We start from the raw sequence: 15,864 nt of genomic DNA on the forward strand, positions 1-15,864 counted from the left end.
TCACGCTCGGGTTGGTCAGGACCTGAACACTCTGCATTTGATTACCGGTGGTTGGAGAAGTTGGATGCTGCCCTAAGGCTGCCTGGAAAACATGGATACAGCCATAGGCCATATCTATGTTTTCCAGGACTCCCTAAGGCTACATCCAACTTTTTCAACCACCAGTTGCAGATCGTTCAGCTTTGGACAAACCTGAGCTTGTTCAAGGATGGCTTGTTTCTAGTGATTTCCATTGTAATTTATATTTAACCCCTTCCCAAACATAGATGTACATGAGAAATTTTGATTACAGCATTTCAGAATATATATGAATATATATGAATATCAAAGATATGATCAGCAGACGAAGGAACGTTTGCTCCTTTCTCTGGCCGAACGTTGGTTGGTTTACATGACGATAAGGAACATTCGTTCATCCACTCATCGGCCCATGTAAAATGGCCTTTACTCAAGTCTAAACTACTTGAAATAAGTTCCAAGCAACTTCATAAATAGTAGATAAAAAGCCTTAATTGCATTGGTGCATTTGTTTAACTAATGATTTGAAGAAGTGCGGGATGAAAGTAATTATATTGTCGGTTTGCTTGACTTAAGTATTCGGTAATGAGTTGACAGACTGTGATTGAGCAATTATGTAAATCTGTTATGAAAAACAAAATGTCTTTTATTTGTTCATGTAATTCCTTGTTCAGGTTATCTATTAAAGATCTGTCACTGTGTCACATTTAGTGCGACTATAAAACTGCTACCAAAGGCACAGAATGGGAACACGAGTGTTAAATCCATTGTCACCTCAATTGACCCATCTGGTGAGAAGAACATAAAAGCAGAAAATACAATCTCGGAGACGCTATGTGCTCCAGAGTGGACAATTACTATGAGCTGAAAGAGCTGCCATTGAGATCTGCTCATCACTGGCTTCATACTGGGAGAAATACTTATGAAAATAGGTTACACATAATTGCCTTTTAAAAATACGTAGTTAGACTAAGGAAAGGTCCAGAAGAATGTCTATTAACACCTGAATATACCTTCTGTATATAAAGCATGGTCAACAAGGGGATGTAAAGCTTTATGCACATGGAGGCATTTTGCATTAGCTTATGCTGCATGGCCCATGGTAAATTGAACAATTCCAAAAATTAAAGGGGTACTCCAGAGGGTGGGGGGAGGTAACTTTTTTTTGTCAATTTCTTACAATTTTTTTGTTGATTTTGAAGCATTTTTTTAGGCGGTTACCAAACGTTATATCTAAAAAAAAAAAAAAAAAAAAAAAAAAAAACACCTGTATCACATGGGACAAATTTAGGAATCTTAACATGCCAAAATATTTGGCAAAATACAGTCATATTTTGGCATATATATTGTAGGAACAAAGGGCCTTGTACTTTGGGAAGGTGGGGGGGTTCTTAGTTGTAAAATAGCTGTTTATGGGCAGTTTTGTGTCAAAAAAAAACAAGCAAAAAATCTTTAACTGTGAGAGTCCATCTCAATCGGTAAAGAAAGATTTTGTATTACTTATACCTTGCAAACTGAACCAAATAGTGATTGAATAAAGAAAACAGATGTCTCCCCTATTCATTGTCAGAAGCCAGCCGTCACACTCGGCTCCCGGTACTGCTGGAGCGTGTGTGCGGCCTCCTAGAAACTCCGGCGGCTGGCTTGGCCGGTTGCTGGGGGCACGCCGAAGGTGTCCCTGGCGACCAGCCCGGCCAGTGGTTGGGAGCGCACCGACGACGTCCATGTTTTTTTTGCCGGGGCTTCACCGCCTCCTGGCCACACGGCCCAGGTGTTATACATTGTGTTATGATGACTGTCCCTGTCTTCTATGTTTCACTATACTCAGCATAGCAACCAGTTTTTAGGTTGAGGCCAGCCTGTTAAGGAGCCAACAAGTCCAAAAGGCAGGGACAGTGAGCCAAAACAGCCCCTTTGTGGATTACCTAACTCGGGCTCAAGGTAAATAACTATTGATACTATAATAATTGGTTGTAGATGTACAGTACGAAGACTGATGAGACCATAACAATTCTAAGCAATTATTTATCTGACTAAAAATGAATGACTTAAGGCCCTATTCCACGGAACGATTATCGTCCCGTGGAATAGAGTGCAACGATCAGCCGACATCGTTCATGTCGGCTGATCGTTGCAGTCGCTTGTTTTTCAACATGTTGAAAAACAAGCGACTGATATAGCAGTGATCTGCTGCCGTCGCTCCGTTGAATAGGAGCATCGGCAGCAGACGCTGCTATATCCTATGGGCTGCCCGGACGATCAGCGATCACCCGTGCAGCCCCCCGCAGCTCCCCGCCGCTCCCCGCCGCCCCCTCCTGCACTCACCCGCACGCTGCAGCCGCGTTGAATAGCGGCGGCAGCGAGCAGGGAATGAGGAGCAAACGAGCGCTGAGAGCGCTCGTTTGCTCCTCTTAACGACCCATGTAATAGGCCCTTTACAGATGTTCAGTCAGTACAATAGCATCTTAGTATCTGAGGAAGTATCAATAAACACATCCACATTAATTAATTCCTGGATAAGAGCAACCACCACTAATAGATCTACATGAAAATATCAACTTGTGTCAACATTTACATGTGCCAAACGTGAAAATGTAAGTAAACTCAGCATGAAATAAGAGTTAATCTGATAGTCAGTATGGTAGCTATTGACTCATATCAACAAACATTTGGCTGTAGTATCGGAGGTGTAGGTCGTTTATCTTGTATTTAGTTGTTCTGTTGAAAAGAAAGGAATCTACTCTTAGTAACACAACCATATAGGGTTTCTCTACATTTATATGCAAAATAAAATAGAGGATACAGTAGGTTAGAGATTGAACCTGTACCTTTGAGTCCATGTGCCACTTAAAGGGATTATCAAGAGCTACAAAAACAACAATGGCCACGTTTCCCCCTCTCTTCTTCAGTCTCCAGTTCAGGTGTAGTTTGCAATTAAGCTCCATTTACTTTTATGGAACTGAGTTTAAAACCCCATCCAATCTGGAGACAAGAGAGGGGGAAAAGTGGCCATGTTTTTGTAGCACTGGATAACCCCTTTAAAATAGTGGTATCTTGTGTAGTAGTGGCTTCTTTGGTCCTCCTCTGGCACCAGGGTCCAGGTATGATAGCCACCTATAGAAATTTTAGACTGATTTCAGAATTTTTTTGGAAACACAGAGTTAAAAGAAAAAAATGTAAAAAATAAATAAATCATGACTTGTGTTGAATAGGTTTCAATGCTAAAGTTTTTAAATGTCAGTATTGATTTGAAAGAAGAAATGGCTGTGCTCAGCGTGATCAGCGAGTAATTATAGCACTCCGAAAACAATTTTAGAATGATTACCATAATAAACCTGGCCAAAGGCATACAAATAAGCTGTCAGATATAACTAATAAAGTGTCCTTGAGCCTGTAATACAAAAATGACTGTTTTTGTCCAACAGAATTTTTTACCCATTCAATCCATTTGACTTGTAGAAAATATCACTTTTAGGCTATGTTCCCATGAGGGGATTTTATGGGGAAAAGGTGGTCATCTATTCATAATGAAGGCCACGGATAATGATCATGATCCGGTATGATAGACCGTGGTAGAGTCATCAATCAGTTTAGCTCAGGACCCTTGCCATCTAGTGTGACTCGATTATTTATTTATTTATTTATATATTTATTTTGTTATAATTAGAGATGAGTAAACTTTTTTTAAATGTTTGGCAGGTTCATCAAACTTTGCTGCAAAGTTGGGGTTTATTCGAATCAGGGGAGCACGGACGGGTAAGTAGTGATGAGCAAACTTGTTGAACTAAAATAGCTAAACAATTGTAGTGTGGTCCAGCAACTTTGCTCCTCATTACTTAGCTGTCCACACTCACCAGGTGTCCCACAGGTTTTCGGTGTCCCCCACTGATCACAGCTACCTCCATTTTCGAGACAAACTCATCTCGGGAGCTACAGCCCACTCATCCAATCACTGGCTGCAGTATTCTCCCGTCTCAATCAGTGAGAGCACTGTCACTCTCGTCTTGGGAGTGACAGCATGCTCAGTCAATCACTGTATGCAACGCTGTTCTATCTTAGTGATTGGCTGAGTGGGCTGTCTCTCTCGTCTTGGGAGTGACAGTCCGCTTAGTCGATCACTGACTGTGGCGCTGTCCTGTCTTAGTGTATGATTGGCTGAACGGGCTGACACTCCAAAGACAAGTTTGTCTTGGAAGTGGAGGTGGCTGCGATCAGCTGTGAACACGGAATACCTGTAAGAGGACACTAGGGGGGTGTGGACAGGAAAGCAAAGGCTCTTTTGTGTTTTACTGTATATAGAATATCAGTAGTGTATTAAAATGTACAGCCGCCATCTTGGACTGGATTTGTTATGAACTTTGCAAAAAGTTCAGTTCCGTAACAAACCAAACTTTTTGCGAAGGAATCTGGGTTTCTTGGGGTTTGATCCACTCATCTCTAGTTATGATAATACTATTACTATAGACATTAAATTTAGTTTTATGTCACCCATCTAGTGCTGTCAACAGTTTTGGGAGGAGGGTCAAAGTGCTGATCGACAATGCCACAATAGTATCTCTTTATCCTTAAAGAGGATGTACCATCAAGCACATCCTCTCTAATATGACCCACAGATAGTACGGCGATGTCGCGGGGAAGCCGATACTGTGGTCTGTTTTTTAAACCGCGGCCCTGTTCTCGTGTACGGCGCCATTCATCTCCCCTCTATGACGCAGCTCCTTTAGAATCAATGGAGCTGCGTCATAGAGGGGCGAGGGTTTCCTCCCACTAGGGGCGGGCTGACCCACTTCCAGTGCTACAGCTCCGGCCCGGTACCCATGAATAGAATGGCGCTGTACACGGGAACCGGGCCGCGGTTCAAAAAACGGAACGTGGCACAGGCTTCCCCGTGACGGTGCCGTTCTATCCATTGGTCATATTAAAAAGGATGTACCTGATGGTACATCCTCTTTAACCTATATTTTTTGATAGTGAATGGATTTTATTTTATTTTTTTAATTGCTAGACTGTATTGTGTTGAGATGGTGTCACAACACTTTTTTCCGCTCTTCTTATTTGTGTTCTGTATTGACTATGTCTCAGTCACCTGCGCCTCTGTTTATCACTGTTGTTCTATTTTGATGCCATCACTTTAGACCGAGCCTTCTTTCTTATGTCATGTTTTATTATGACTATGCAACAATAGTCATACGCTATTATACCTTATAGTGGAACGCAGTAGGGATTTTTTTTTTCTCACGCTGCGTTTTATTAGGCTAATGTCACAGTGGTTATTGTCTTCATTTCCAGACTGTGTTCTGTTACCAAGATGCCGCAATAACCACTGTCTTGATGTATAAACCGCTTTCTGTTTAATACACAATAGACTGTGTATTCATTTACAGGCTGCTTTTTTATGTTATGGTGTCAATAGTGTTTTTCCTTTTCCTATCACTATGTTTTATATTGTATTGATGCTTCAAAATCATATTTACTCCTACAGTAGGCAATTTCCTATACAAATGGTATGGCATAGTGTTTTCTCTTTATTCTTAGGCTGTTCTCTATTATAATGATGTTATTTGTTGTTATATTGTGATGATGTCCCTGTCTTTATTTATAAGCCTGGTTCTTTTGTAATGCTGTCACTATGATTTGCGCTTTTATTAATATGCTTTTTTTTACTTTTGATGATTTTACAATGGGCTTTTTATTCGTTTGTGTTCTGCCTTTCATTCATGTTATATTGTCAGTAGTCTATTCCACACACGTTGTTAACTACAGCCATGACTCCATTGTTAAAGGGGTTTTCCATGTTTACAAAAAAGCACAGCTACTTTCTTGCTAAAACAGCGCCACCCCTGTCCTCAGGTTGTGTGTGGTATTACAATTCAGCTCCATTCACTTCAGTGGGACAGAGCTGCAGTACCTCACCCAAACTGTGCTGTTTCTGGAACAAAGTGGCCATGTTATTAGAAGCCTGGATAACTTCTTTAGCTAACACCCACCATCAGAAACCAAATTTATATTATTTTCTGACACTAGTTCATTTGAAAGAAAAGAGTACCCCTTTAACCCTCTAGAAGCTATAGTCATTAGCCACTGCAGTATCTATTTGGGGTTGGTGGTGGTGGGGGGGGCAAGTAGCAATTGACTGTAGCAATCACATAGATGTATGCGATGTCATAACAGCAGAAAAGCGAACAAAGTTCTGGGTGGACCACCGGAGCATCAGGGATAAAGTGCTGGAGTATTTTTTTTATATATATATATATTTTTTTTAGCAGATTTCCTGCTGTCAGACAAAACTTTTAGTCAGTCCCTTTTATTCTCTACTAGATGGAAGGCCTTTGAAGTTGGATATTTGTTCCTTCTCATTTAGACTTGGATATACAACACTATATGGTATATGGACAAACTCTACCAAAGTTTTTAGATAGTAGAAGTTGCTAAAAAAAAAAAAATGGCAAGGTTGTATTTTTGTCATATTAACATACATTATATTTTACAACTGTAATATATTAAAAGAATAGGCTAATTGATACATAGTATATAGTGCATAAAAGCAAATGACAGACCTAAGGTCGCAAAAACATTTTTGGGAACAGAACACATTGAAAAAATTTTTTAGATGTTTTACTGTTTTCAATTATAATCATACTTTAAAACACATAAAATGGGCTCAGAAGTGACAAGTACAGAGAATAAGGTGCAATGTAGTTTGATAAAGTACAAATGTGCATGCGTACTCCTACTCCTACTCAAAATTAAAAAAAGGAAAAACTATTGCCAATATTGTACTAAGCCTTTAAAGTGCATAGTGCAAATCAAATAAATCCTCAAAGCATAAGGGAAAATACAGAGACAGTACCAAAGGGAAATAAACCATGTAAATATGAATCAGCAAACCGCAGTGTACCTTCTGTACTCCAACATGAATATGCTGTCCCTGCTCGTGTCACTCTCCCTACCGAACAGTCCAAGAATCAGGAAAGATTGTGAGAAAATTCTGCTAAGCGTTGCATTTTTATAGCACGAACGTAACGTATGTAATGACGCTAATCATACAGCCAATGGCTATGTTCACATTACGTAAACGACCGGCCGTTCCGTGACCCCGGCCGGGTCACGGAATGGCCGGGCTCTGCCCGGATCATCCCGCAGCACACAATGATACAAGCAGCCGGAGCCGCTTGCTTCATTGTGTGAACTGACAGGGTTTCCTACAGCCGCAATTCATTGAATTTGCGGCCGCAGAAAACTGACATGTCAGTTATTTGCGGCGCCGCACGGGATCCCGGCTGGAGCGAATACTATGTGTATACGCTCCGGCCGGGATCCCATAGAGCAATAGGCAGTGTTCACAGGTGCATAAAGTACGGTCATTGTTGCCGATGGCAACAACGGCCGTATTTATACGTAGTGTGAACATAGCCAATCACAGTAATGCCAGGATTGGACATGGCTAATACATTACCTGATGGGCCCTTCCTTCCCCACACATTCATTGGCTCTTTCAAATTAGTCGGAGTAAACTTGTGCAGTTACATACATCGCGAGACAGACGTTCACATGTTCGAAAATGATCGTTATAACCCTTCCGATCATCAACATCATCAATATTTACGAACATGCTCGCTCATCACTAACCAGAGATTTGGGTGGCATTCCTAATAAAAAAAAGGAAAATGATTCCCCGGCAGTTAATTACAGGTTAAGGTGGGCGAGGTTTTTTTAAACGTACAGTACACAAAAATAAGGTTGACTTGGTTTTTCTGTTCGTTAAAAGTAACCAAATAAAAACAGATATGAACGAATAGGAAAAACATAGTGTGGACCCGGCCTTAATTTCGGTGAGTTTTAATATGAAATTAAATAGATTTTTACTTTGATGTTTCTTTACATTTTTATGTAATGATTAATGAAAATCAAAACCGAATATTTAATGTCCAAGAACATTTAACAAGCAAAATGTGAAATAAAAAGTCGCCTCAAGCATATTTTTCATTACAGCCTCCAAACAGTTCATTTTAAAACATGTGAACTGCATCCAATGTCAGCATTCATATCTAAGATATGCTTCCCGCATGTAGTCCTCATACGCCTACTAGATGAGACATATCAAGAGAACGTTGAGAGCAGTGATTGGGTCAATAGGCATTACAGTTACAAATACGTACAAGTCACTGATGAGAGGATTTCATCATTTAGTAACCATGACAAGTGAATGTAATTAATAAATGATAACAATGAAGCATAGAGGGATGGAGTTAACGCTAAGCACATAGCTTTCTTGCTTAGCATAAACTCATATGGAAAGCTCCAGGATATGCTCCTCACATCAATATGTCAATATGTGACAGTAGTTTTTCACGTTTTTAACGTTTCTACTGTTAGCATGTCAATAGATGAAACCAGTGGGGAGCCAGCGACAATTAGTTGTAATTAGTCTATAGAAAGTCATAAAAGCAGCCGTTATTTGGGTAAAGCTCTTGACCCAGGTAAGTTTTAGAGTAAAAATCAGCATTAAAGTAGTATTCCCATCTCAACTAATGTAGATAAACGTGTAAAGTTTGTCAAGTTAAATGTTTTGCAAATACAAGCATTTACAGCTTCTACTGATATGCTGCTCTTTTTAACTAATTATAGACATGGTCATTGCTTCCCAACCTTTCCCACCTCAAGGCACCCCTTGGGGAAAAAAAATTAGCTTCGGGCACCCCTACAAAATAATGTTTCACAAAATACAAAAAATACTGCCATTCAGTGACTAACAGGTGGTGTCTTCTTTGATCTAAAACATCACTTTCCCTTTTCCTCTCCATCCAGCCCAGACCTCCATGACGATTTATTCAATCTACAATTCATCTCTTCAGAACCTTCCAGACAAACATCTTAGGCTCTGCATATTTCTAGAAACTTTCTTCCCCTTTTCCCTCCTAAAGGCCCACAAATTGTAGTAATTGCACTGTAAAGAAATAATGCCCCCTTCTATGCCCCCACTGCTGAGCCCTTCATAGTAATAATGCCCCTGATTGCCCCCATAGTAATAACACCCCTTCTGTGCCCCCTTAGTAAATAATGCCCCCTTATGTGCCCCTCATAATAAAATTGCAGACTGTTGTGACCTCCATAGTAATAATATACCTCCTACTGCGCCCTTCATCAGATTAATGCTCCCCATGCTGTTCCCCTCAGTAAAAATCCCCCCCCCTGCTGTGGCATTCATAGTAATAATGTTCCTCATACTGTGCCCATCTTAGCAATAATTCTTCCCATTACCCCTCGCAGTAAAAATGTTCTCCATACTGTGCCCCTCAGAGTAATAATGTTCCCCCATACTGTGCCCCTCAAAATAATAATGTCCCCATGCTGTGCCCCACTGTGTCCCTTACAGTAATAATGTTCCCCATACTGTGCCCCTCACAGTAATATTGTCCCACATGCTGTGCCTCCCAGACTACTTCTTCTAAACATCATGCTTACCTAATCCAGGCTGTGTGGATACAGGAAGCAGCTCTTCTTTCTTTTCTGGCTCCAAGTTGCGAGCCATGGGGACGGATCCTATGTCAGGCATGATGACATCACATCATCCCACCTGCTGTAGAAATCACATCCCGGAATTCCATAGGCTAAATGCATAAAGTAATGATAGTGGGTGCCAATTGGATGCACCAAGACCCAACAGGTGCATGACTATATAAACTTGAAACAGCCACGGCACTCCAATGCGAAAGTTAAAAAATCCAGTGGTTTATTTGCCCATGAGCAATAGCGACGTTTCAGACCAAACCATATGGTCTTTTTTCAAGCTATATATGTATATCAGTAAGACCACTTCTTTGAGAGCAGAGAGTTGGTCGGTAAGCTAGACAATGACCAGTGGAGGTGCTGCAGGGAAATTGAGCAGGTTTCGCCACAGATTACAGCCTATGGCTGGGTTCACACTACGTATATTTCGGTCAGTATTGTGGTCCTCATAGCAACCAAAACCAGGAGTGGATTAAAAACACAGAAAGGCTCTGTTCATACAATGTTGAAATTGAGTGGATGGCCGCCATATAACAGTAAATAACTGCCATTATTTCAATATAACAGCCATTGTTTTAAAATAACAGCAAATATTTGCCATTAAATGACGGCCATCCACTCAATTTTAACATTGTGTGAACAGAGCCTTTCTGTGTATTCAATCCACTCCTGGTTTTGGTTGCAATATGAGGACCACAATACTGATTGAAATATACGTAGTGTGAACCCAGCCTATAGCTGAGGCGATAACATGATCAATCCACTTCTCATTACCAGTTTAAAGCCTTCTCTTCCCAACAGACATGTCCTAGTTACATCCTCATACACTCAACACAAGATGCTGAAGCCAATCACTAGCCTTAAAGAACTTTCTCTTGAGCATGACCTCAAAGACCGGTGACTGTCTGCAGAATCCTGTCCTGGAATTACCTTTATAACAGTATTTTGAGGACTTATTCAACTCACTATTGCCTGAGAGAGGTGCAACCCTTGTGAAGCCCAATCATGTACGCATTACAGAGTCGGAGCTCCTAAGCAGGTGGCATGTCATCCTTCTCTTCATTACGGCTGCATTTTAATTGGACCTCCTTTTCTTTTTCATGATTTGTCCTGATGTGATCTCCTTACATGTTCTTTTTTTCTGCTGGATTGGTTGTGGACTCTTATACTGCACAAAACCCAATAACCTCTTCCATTAACATTAACATTTCTGTTTTCACAGGTAAAGAACTGTTATTCAGAACTCAACAGGGCAATGTGGTGAAGCTAAATGTGGAAAAGAATGAGTCAACATTGCTGATCGAGAAGAAAATGTTTGTAAGTAGAGTTTACTGGATGTATTGTCTGCCATATTGATTCCCAATGTTACTCAAGTTTAATTTTTTTTTTTTTATGTTCATGTTCGGGATCCGAACTGAACATCGGGATGTTCGCTTATCACTATAACCTATCAGCTGAAGAGGTGATAGTAACCCAGGTCAGTGGGTCCGACTGTAGGGATACCCATCATCAGGAGAATCTAGGTTCTTTGTTCCTCAATGCTCAACACATGCTCAGCCACCACTCCACTTGCTGTCTAGGGGACATCCATGTACATGGCTAATTCCATGTCCTAGAGACCTTTGGACAGTGAAAGCACTGCCTCTTCATTCACTCACCCCCACCATTCAGTTAAATATCTCCTATCCTCTGGACCCTGACTAGCAAAAACTTTATTTTATTTTATTTTTTTAATTGACAGGGACCCTTTAAGGTACAACATAGAAGTTCTATTCATCTCTATTCATACTTTAGTTTATTGTTGTGTATTTGCTATAGAACTGTTTGTACTGTAGGTTGACAAGTTGTCTTAACTGAACATCATGAAATGCCCCTTGTATCATTGCTTTTCACTGCAGAAACACTAGACTTAATAATAGTTTTGTTTCTGATGTTGAATGTAAGACTTCCGAGCTCCACATCCTCTTCTCGCACTGTACCTGATGACTGGTCCAGAACTTCAAAGCCGCAGAGCTGTTTGAACAGAGAGCCGAGCTGCTCTTCAACTTTATGATTAAAAGACTAGATTTGCAGCTCCTGTCAAATACTGTAAGTCTCTGGACTTCCACTATGGTTGCATTCCCAATCTGAGCAGACCTTAAGACTGGGGCATATGTAAAATTGGGTTTTTGAAATGTTTTATCCAGATGCCACTTAATAGGCAGCAATAGAGGCTTTGTGTGAACAGAGAGTGCAGAAATTGTATCCGTATAGTAAAAAGGATAGTCTCAGCTTGCTGGGTTTGAAGAGTCTCTAACAATGTTGCTCTGACAATTCAGTCATTTATGGCTATTTCTTTTAAGGCTAGATCTATAGCTTCATATTAGTATAGCTACATTTCCTATGAGAGCGGATTGGTACTTGTGCATGACAGATGAATGGTAAAGGGGCATGAAATATTTGCTTAAAGCTGGAGATGCTGTTTAATAGCTGTTAGGGTATAAAAACAAATTGCACATTTCCTGGGGCCAATGGTGGTTGACAAACGTATCTAATCACCTTTAATTTCTCAGCCAAGTGTCAAGGACATTTAAGAATGGCAGCCTGACATTACTTCTTGCTTTCGTTCACTTCCCAGCCAATTTTTAACTGACATACATGACTCAGTTTACAATTGATAGGCTTGGAGCCCCAAGAAAGGTACAGTTTGCTCTTATAGCCTTAAAGGGGTACTCCAGCATGGGGGCTATTTTTGGATTTGGCCGGGGAGGAGGTGGCTGAGAGAAAAGATGTCCACTCACCTCCCCGGCTCCAGCGGCGGGTCCAGTATCGCGGTGCTCCGGTCCCCGGACGCTTCCTGGTGTCTGACGCGGGCTCGAGATGTGACGTCTCAAGTCCGCTCAGCCAGTCAGTGACACAGACGGGATCTGTTTCAAGTCCACTCATATCCCGCCTCTGTCATTGACTGGCTAAGCGTCACGTCTCAAGCCCGCGCCAGACACCAGGAATCGGGGACCGGAGCGCCGCAATACGGGACCTGCCGCTGGAACCGGGGAGGTGAGTGGATGTTTTTTCTCTCAGCTACTTACTCCCCGGCCAGATCCAAAAATAACCCCCGGGCTTGAGTACCCTTTTAAAGTTATTCAACAGTGTCATCAGTTCTTAGCAGCAAATACAGCTGATGGATTCCCTTTAAAAGGAATCTGTCACTAGGTTTGTGCCGCATAAACTAGTGACGGTAATGCTGAACAGATTGGTATTTTGGTGAACACTGACTGTCTAGAACTATTTTTGGTGGGTTGTCTGCATTATGCCATTTTGTCAGTAGGACAGAATCATTTCTGTAGCACAATTTTGCTGTAAATGGTCAGCATAGTGGCTGTGTAGAGCTGGTATGTACCACTGTCTTTAGTTAGCAACTGTATGGTCACATTATGCAATTTGTTTTTTTGTCGTTAAATATGTGGTCAAGGTATAGCAGTATTATTTTGGCTTTCTATGGTAATATTGGTCCATGTTTAGTGTGTTCTTTCTGTATGGATATAATATGTGGTCCTGGTATGGCAGAATTATTTAGACCTTGTATGGTAATATTGGGCCATGTATAGTGTGTTTGTTTATCATTCTGTATGATGGTTATATGTGTCCCAGGTATAGCAGTATTACTTGATACTAGAGATGGTGCGAACCGAGTTCGGTTCAGGTTCGTACAAACCCGAACCCTCGGTAATGATTCCCGCTGTCCACGGAGCGGGCAGATCCAGCGGGAGGACCGCCTGGAAAACTGGAATACAGCCATAGCCATAGGCTGTATCCCAGTTTTCCAGGCGTTCCTCCCGCTGTATCTGCCCGATCCAGACAGCGGGAATCTGCTGCGAGCGTTCGGGTTCACACGAACCTGAACCTCGACAGGTTCGGACCATCCCTACTTGATACCAATATATGCATATAAATCACTATTTGAGGTCTCTTGCCCTGATCTTAACTCCAATAAATGCCCCTTGTCTGGTAGTATTGGCCCATATACAGTATGTTTTTTTCTGTATGGTGGTCCAGGTATAGTGCTATTGTTTGATATTAATATATGTATATAAATATATATGTATATAAATCTCTTTGAGATTTCTTCCTCCAATCTTTTCAACTCTATGAAACAGATATGTGGAGATGATGTTTCTTCCGTCCTCTGATGTCCAGCAATCCCATATTCTGTTGATAGACCAGAGATAAATTTATGTTTTTTTCTGGAAATGGTTTCTCTGTATTTGCTAAAACCAGTGGTGATTCAAGAAAAGTGTCTTTGATTATATCTACCACAGAGCACCAAGCATATTTATCAATGAAGACTGCCAAATATTCAGTGTAATGGTCCATGGAAATCAATACTTGCATTACCTTTGTTACATTACATTAAGCACGCCTGACATTTTCTTTGACTCCCTACAGGCATACAGTGTTGTACTTGTGTATGCCGTACAGCATCGGGTGGTGTTTTCTGCCTGTTGATCTATCAAGAAAAACATTTTGCCTGCTGTAATCTCTCCGCGTTTAAAATACCTTGATGGCCGCTATGTGCCGGGAATTACACTTGCTGTAGAAACAAACTTTTACTCTCTGATTCTCCGGACCATAACAATTGCTTTGTGAGCCTTGCTTTTTTTCCCCCAAAGCCTCAAATCCTCTTGTATTTGTACAGTCCCAGCTTAAAGTGTGAAACACACGATTGTATTAGGCGGCTGAAATGTTATTTTGTACTATTTGCCATGGATAATGCTTTTCAAATAACATTACACCAGGTTTATTGAACTCGGTGCTTCCATCCGCCATAGACAGAAAATCTTCACTATCTGTTTTTTTTCGATATAGAAAAGTCAACATCTGCCCCAATGATGAAAGTTACACTCTTTCAGAATTGAAATATGTGAGTGACATTTTAGATACCGGTCTTGAAAAACATCTTTTTTTGTTTGTTTTACGCAAGGCTTTCAGTTTCTGCACAGTGTAAGCGTGGTCTGCGGTGTCAATAGTCGCAAAGGAGACACAAGTTTTATTTTCTTTTATTCATAATTTATTTTCCGTATTCATAATTTATTGTTTACATTATGTAAATTTAATTATATCCATGTGTTTGTCCTATATAGGTGGGTACGGCAGGGATCAAAGCCATGAAGTATGACAGTGGAATAGCAAAAGAACTAGGAAGCTAAAGTAGTATTCTTGGCCTAGTTTAGCGGGCTACAAAATAGTCACCATTTTAGACTATGTTCACACTGCGTATAAGTCCGGCCACATTAAGTACGCCGCTGTACATGTGCGGCTGAAACTACGGGCGTGGGAAAAATCAACATGCGGCCGGATGCGTACGAACGGCGAACATACGCCCGTAGTACAGTTATGCTTCCCTAGCTTGTTTCGAAGCGATCTGAGGCAGGTCATTTACTTGGAAATCTTCGCCCAGCCCAATAAAACTCACAGAACCTTTTGGATCGAAAAATCAAGTCCAATTTGGCTTAAATAAGTACTTCATATGGGACCGAATGGAAATCCACAGCCGTGAGTTGGAACATTTCCATCCTCAAACAATGGTCTATATCATCGTATAATTTCAAGCGAACGCATCAACCTCAAAACTACGTGCGTATATTCGCTGTTCGCACTACGGCCGGACTCATACGCAGTGTGAACATAGCCTAAGGCTGGGTTCACACTATGTATATTTGAGGCTGTATTTGGTCCTCATGTCAGGTCCTCATAGCAACCAAAACCAGGAGTGGATTGAAAACACAGAAAGGATCTGTTCACACAATGTTGAAATTGAGTGGATGGCCGCCATATAACAGTAAATAACGGCCATTATTTCAATACCACAGCCGTTGTTTTAAAATAACAGCAAATATTTGCCATTAAATGATGGCCATCCACTCAATTACAACATTATGTGAACAGAGCCTTTCTGTGTTTTCAATCCACTCCTGGTTTTGGTTGCTATACAGCCTCACAAATACAGCCTCAAATATACATAGTGTGAACCCAGCCTAAGTTAAACTGTAAAAACAATATCAATGTACAAACAATGACATACCCTACTCATATACAACTCAAAAAGTATACCTAATGCACTGTTAAAACAATGGTACACTATAGAAGAGGTGTAACAAATAGTCATGGGGTGCCATTGTAAAGATTAACTCTTTTGTTTGTTTGGTGCCAAAAATTGTAACAGTGCTGTACAGAGATTTTCTTCAATAACTCTGGACCCAATTGGTGCTCACAATTAAAATTCTCAACTTTGTGGAAGTGTTGGAGAATAACACAGAGGGGAATACAGACTTCATGCAAATGTTATCCTTGGTCAGG

The 15,864-nt window shown here is 40.9% G+C and overlaps 1 protein-coding gene across 3 annotated transcripts in view; it reads left to right on the forward strand.

The window, feature by feature from the left end:
• Positions 1 to 15,864, forward strand: part of DPP6 (dipeptidyl peptidase like 6) — a 1,116,244-nt gene that overhangs the window by 900,248 nt on the left and 200,132 nt on the right. For all 3 annotated transcript variants that reach the window (XM_069958878.1, XM_069958876.1, XM_069958877.1), the window contains one exon: positions 10,751 to 10,845. In XM_069958878.1, the coding sequence (XP_069814979.1) occupies positions 10,751 to 10,845 (95 nt within the window). The remainder of the gene's footprint in view (positions 1 to 10,750; positions 10,846 to 15,864) is intronic.

The sequence above is a fragment of the Dendropsophus ebraccatus genome, chromosome 2, assembly GCF_027789765.1.
Source record: "Dendropsophus ebraccatus isolate aDenEbr1 chromosome 2, aDenEbr1.pat, whole genome shotgun sequence".
Lineage (NCBI taxonomy): Eukaryota > Metazoa > Chordata > Amphibia > Anura > Hylidae > Dendropsophus > Dendropsophus ebraccatus.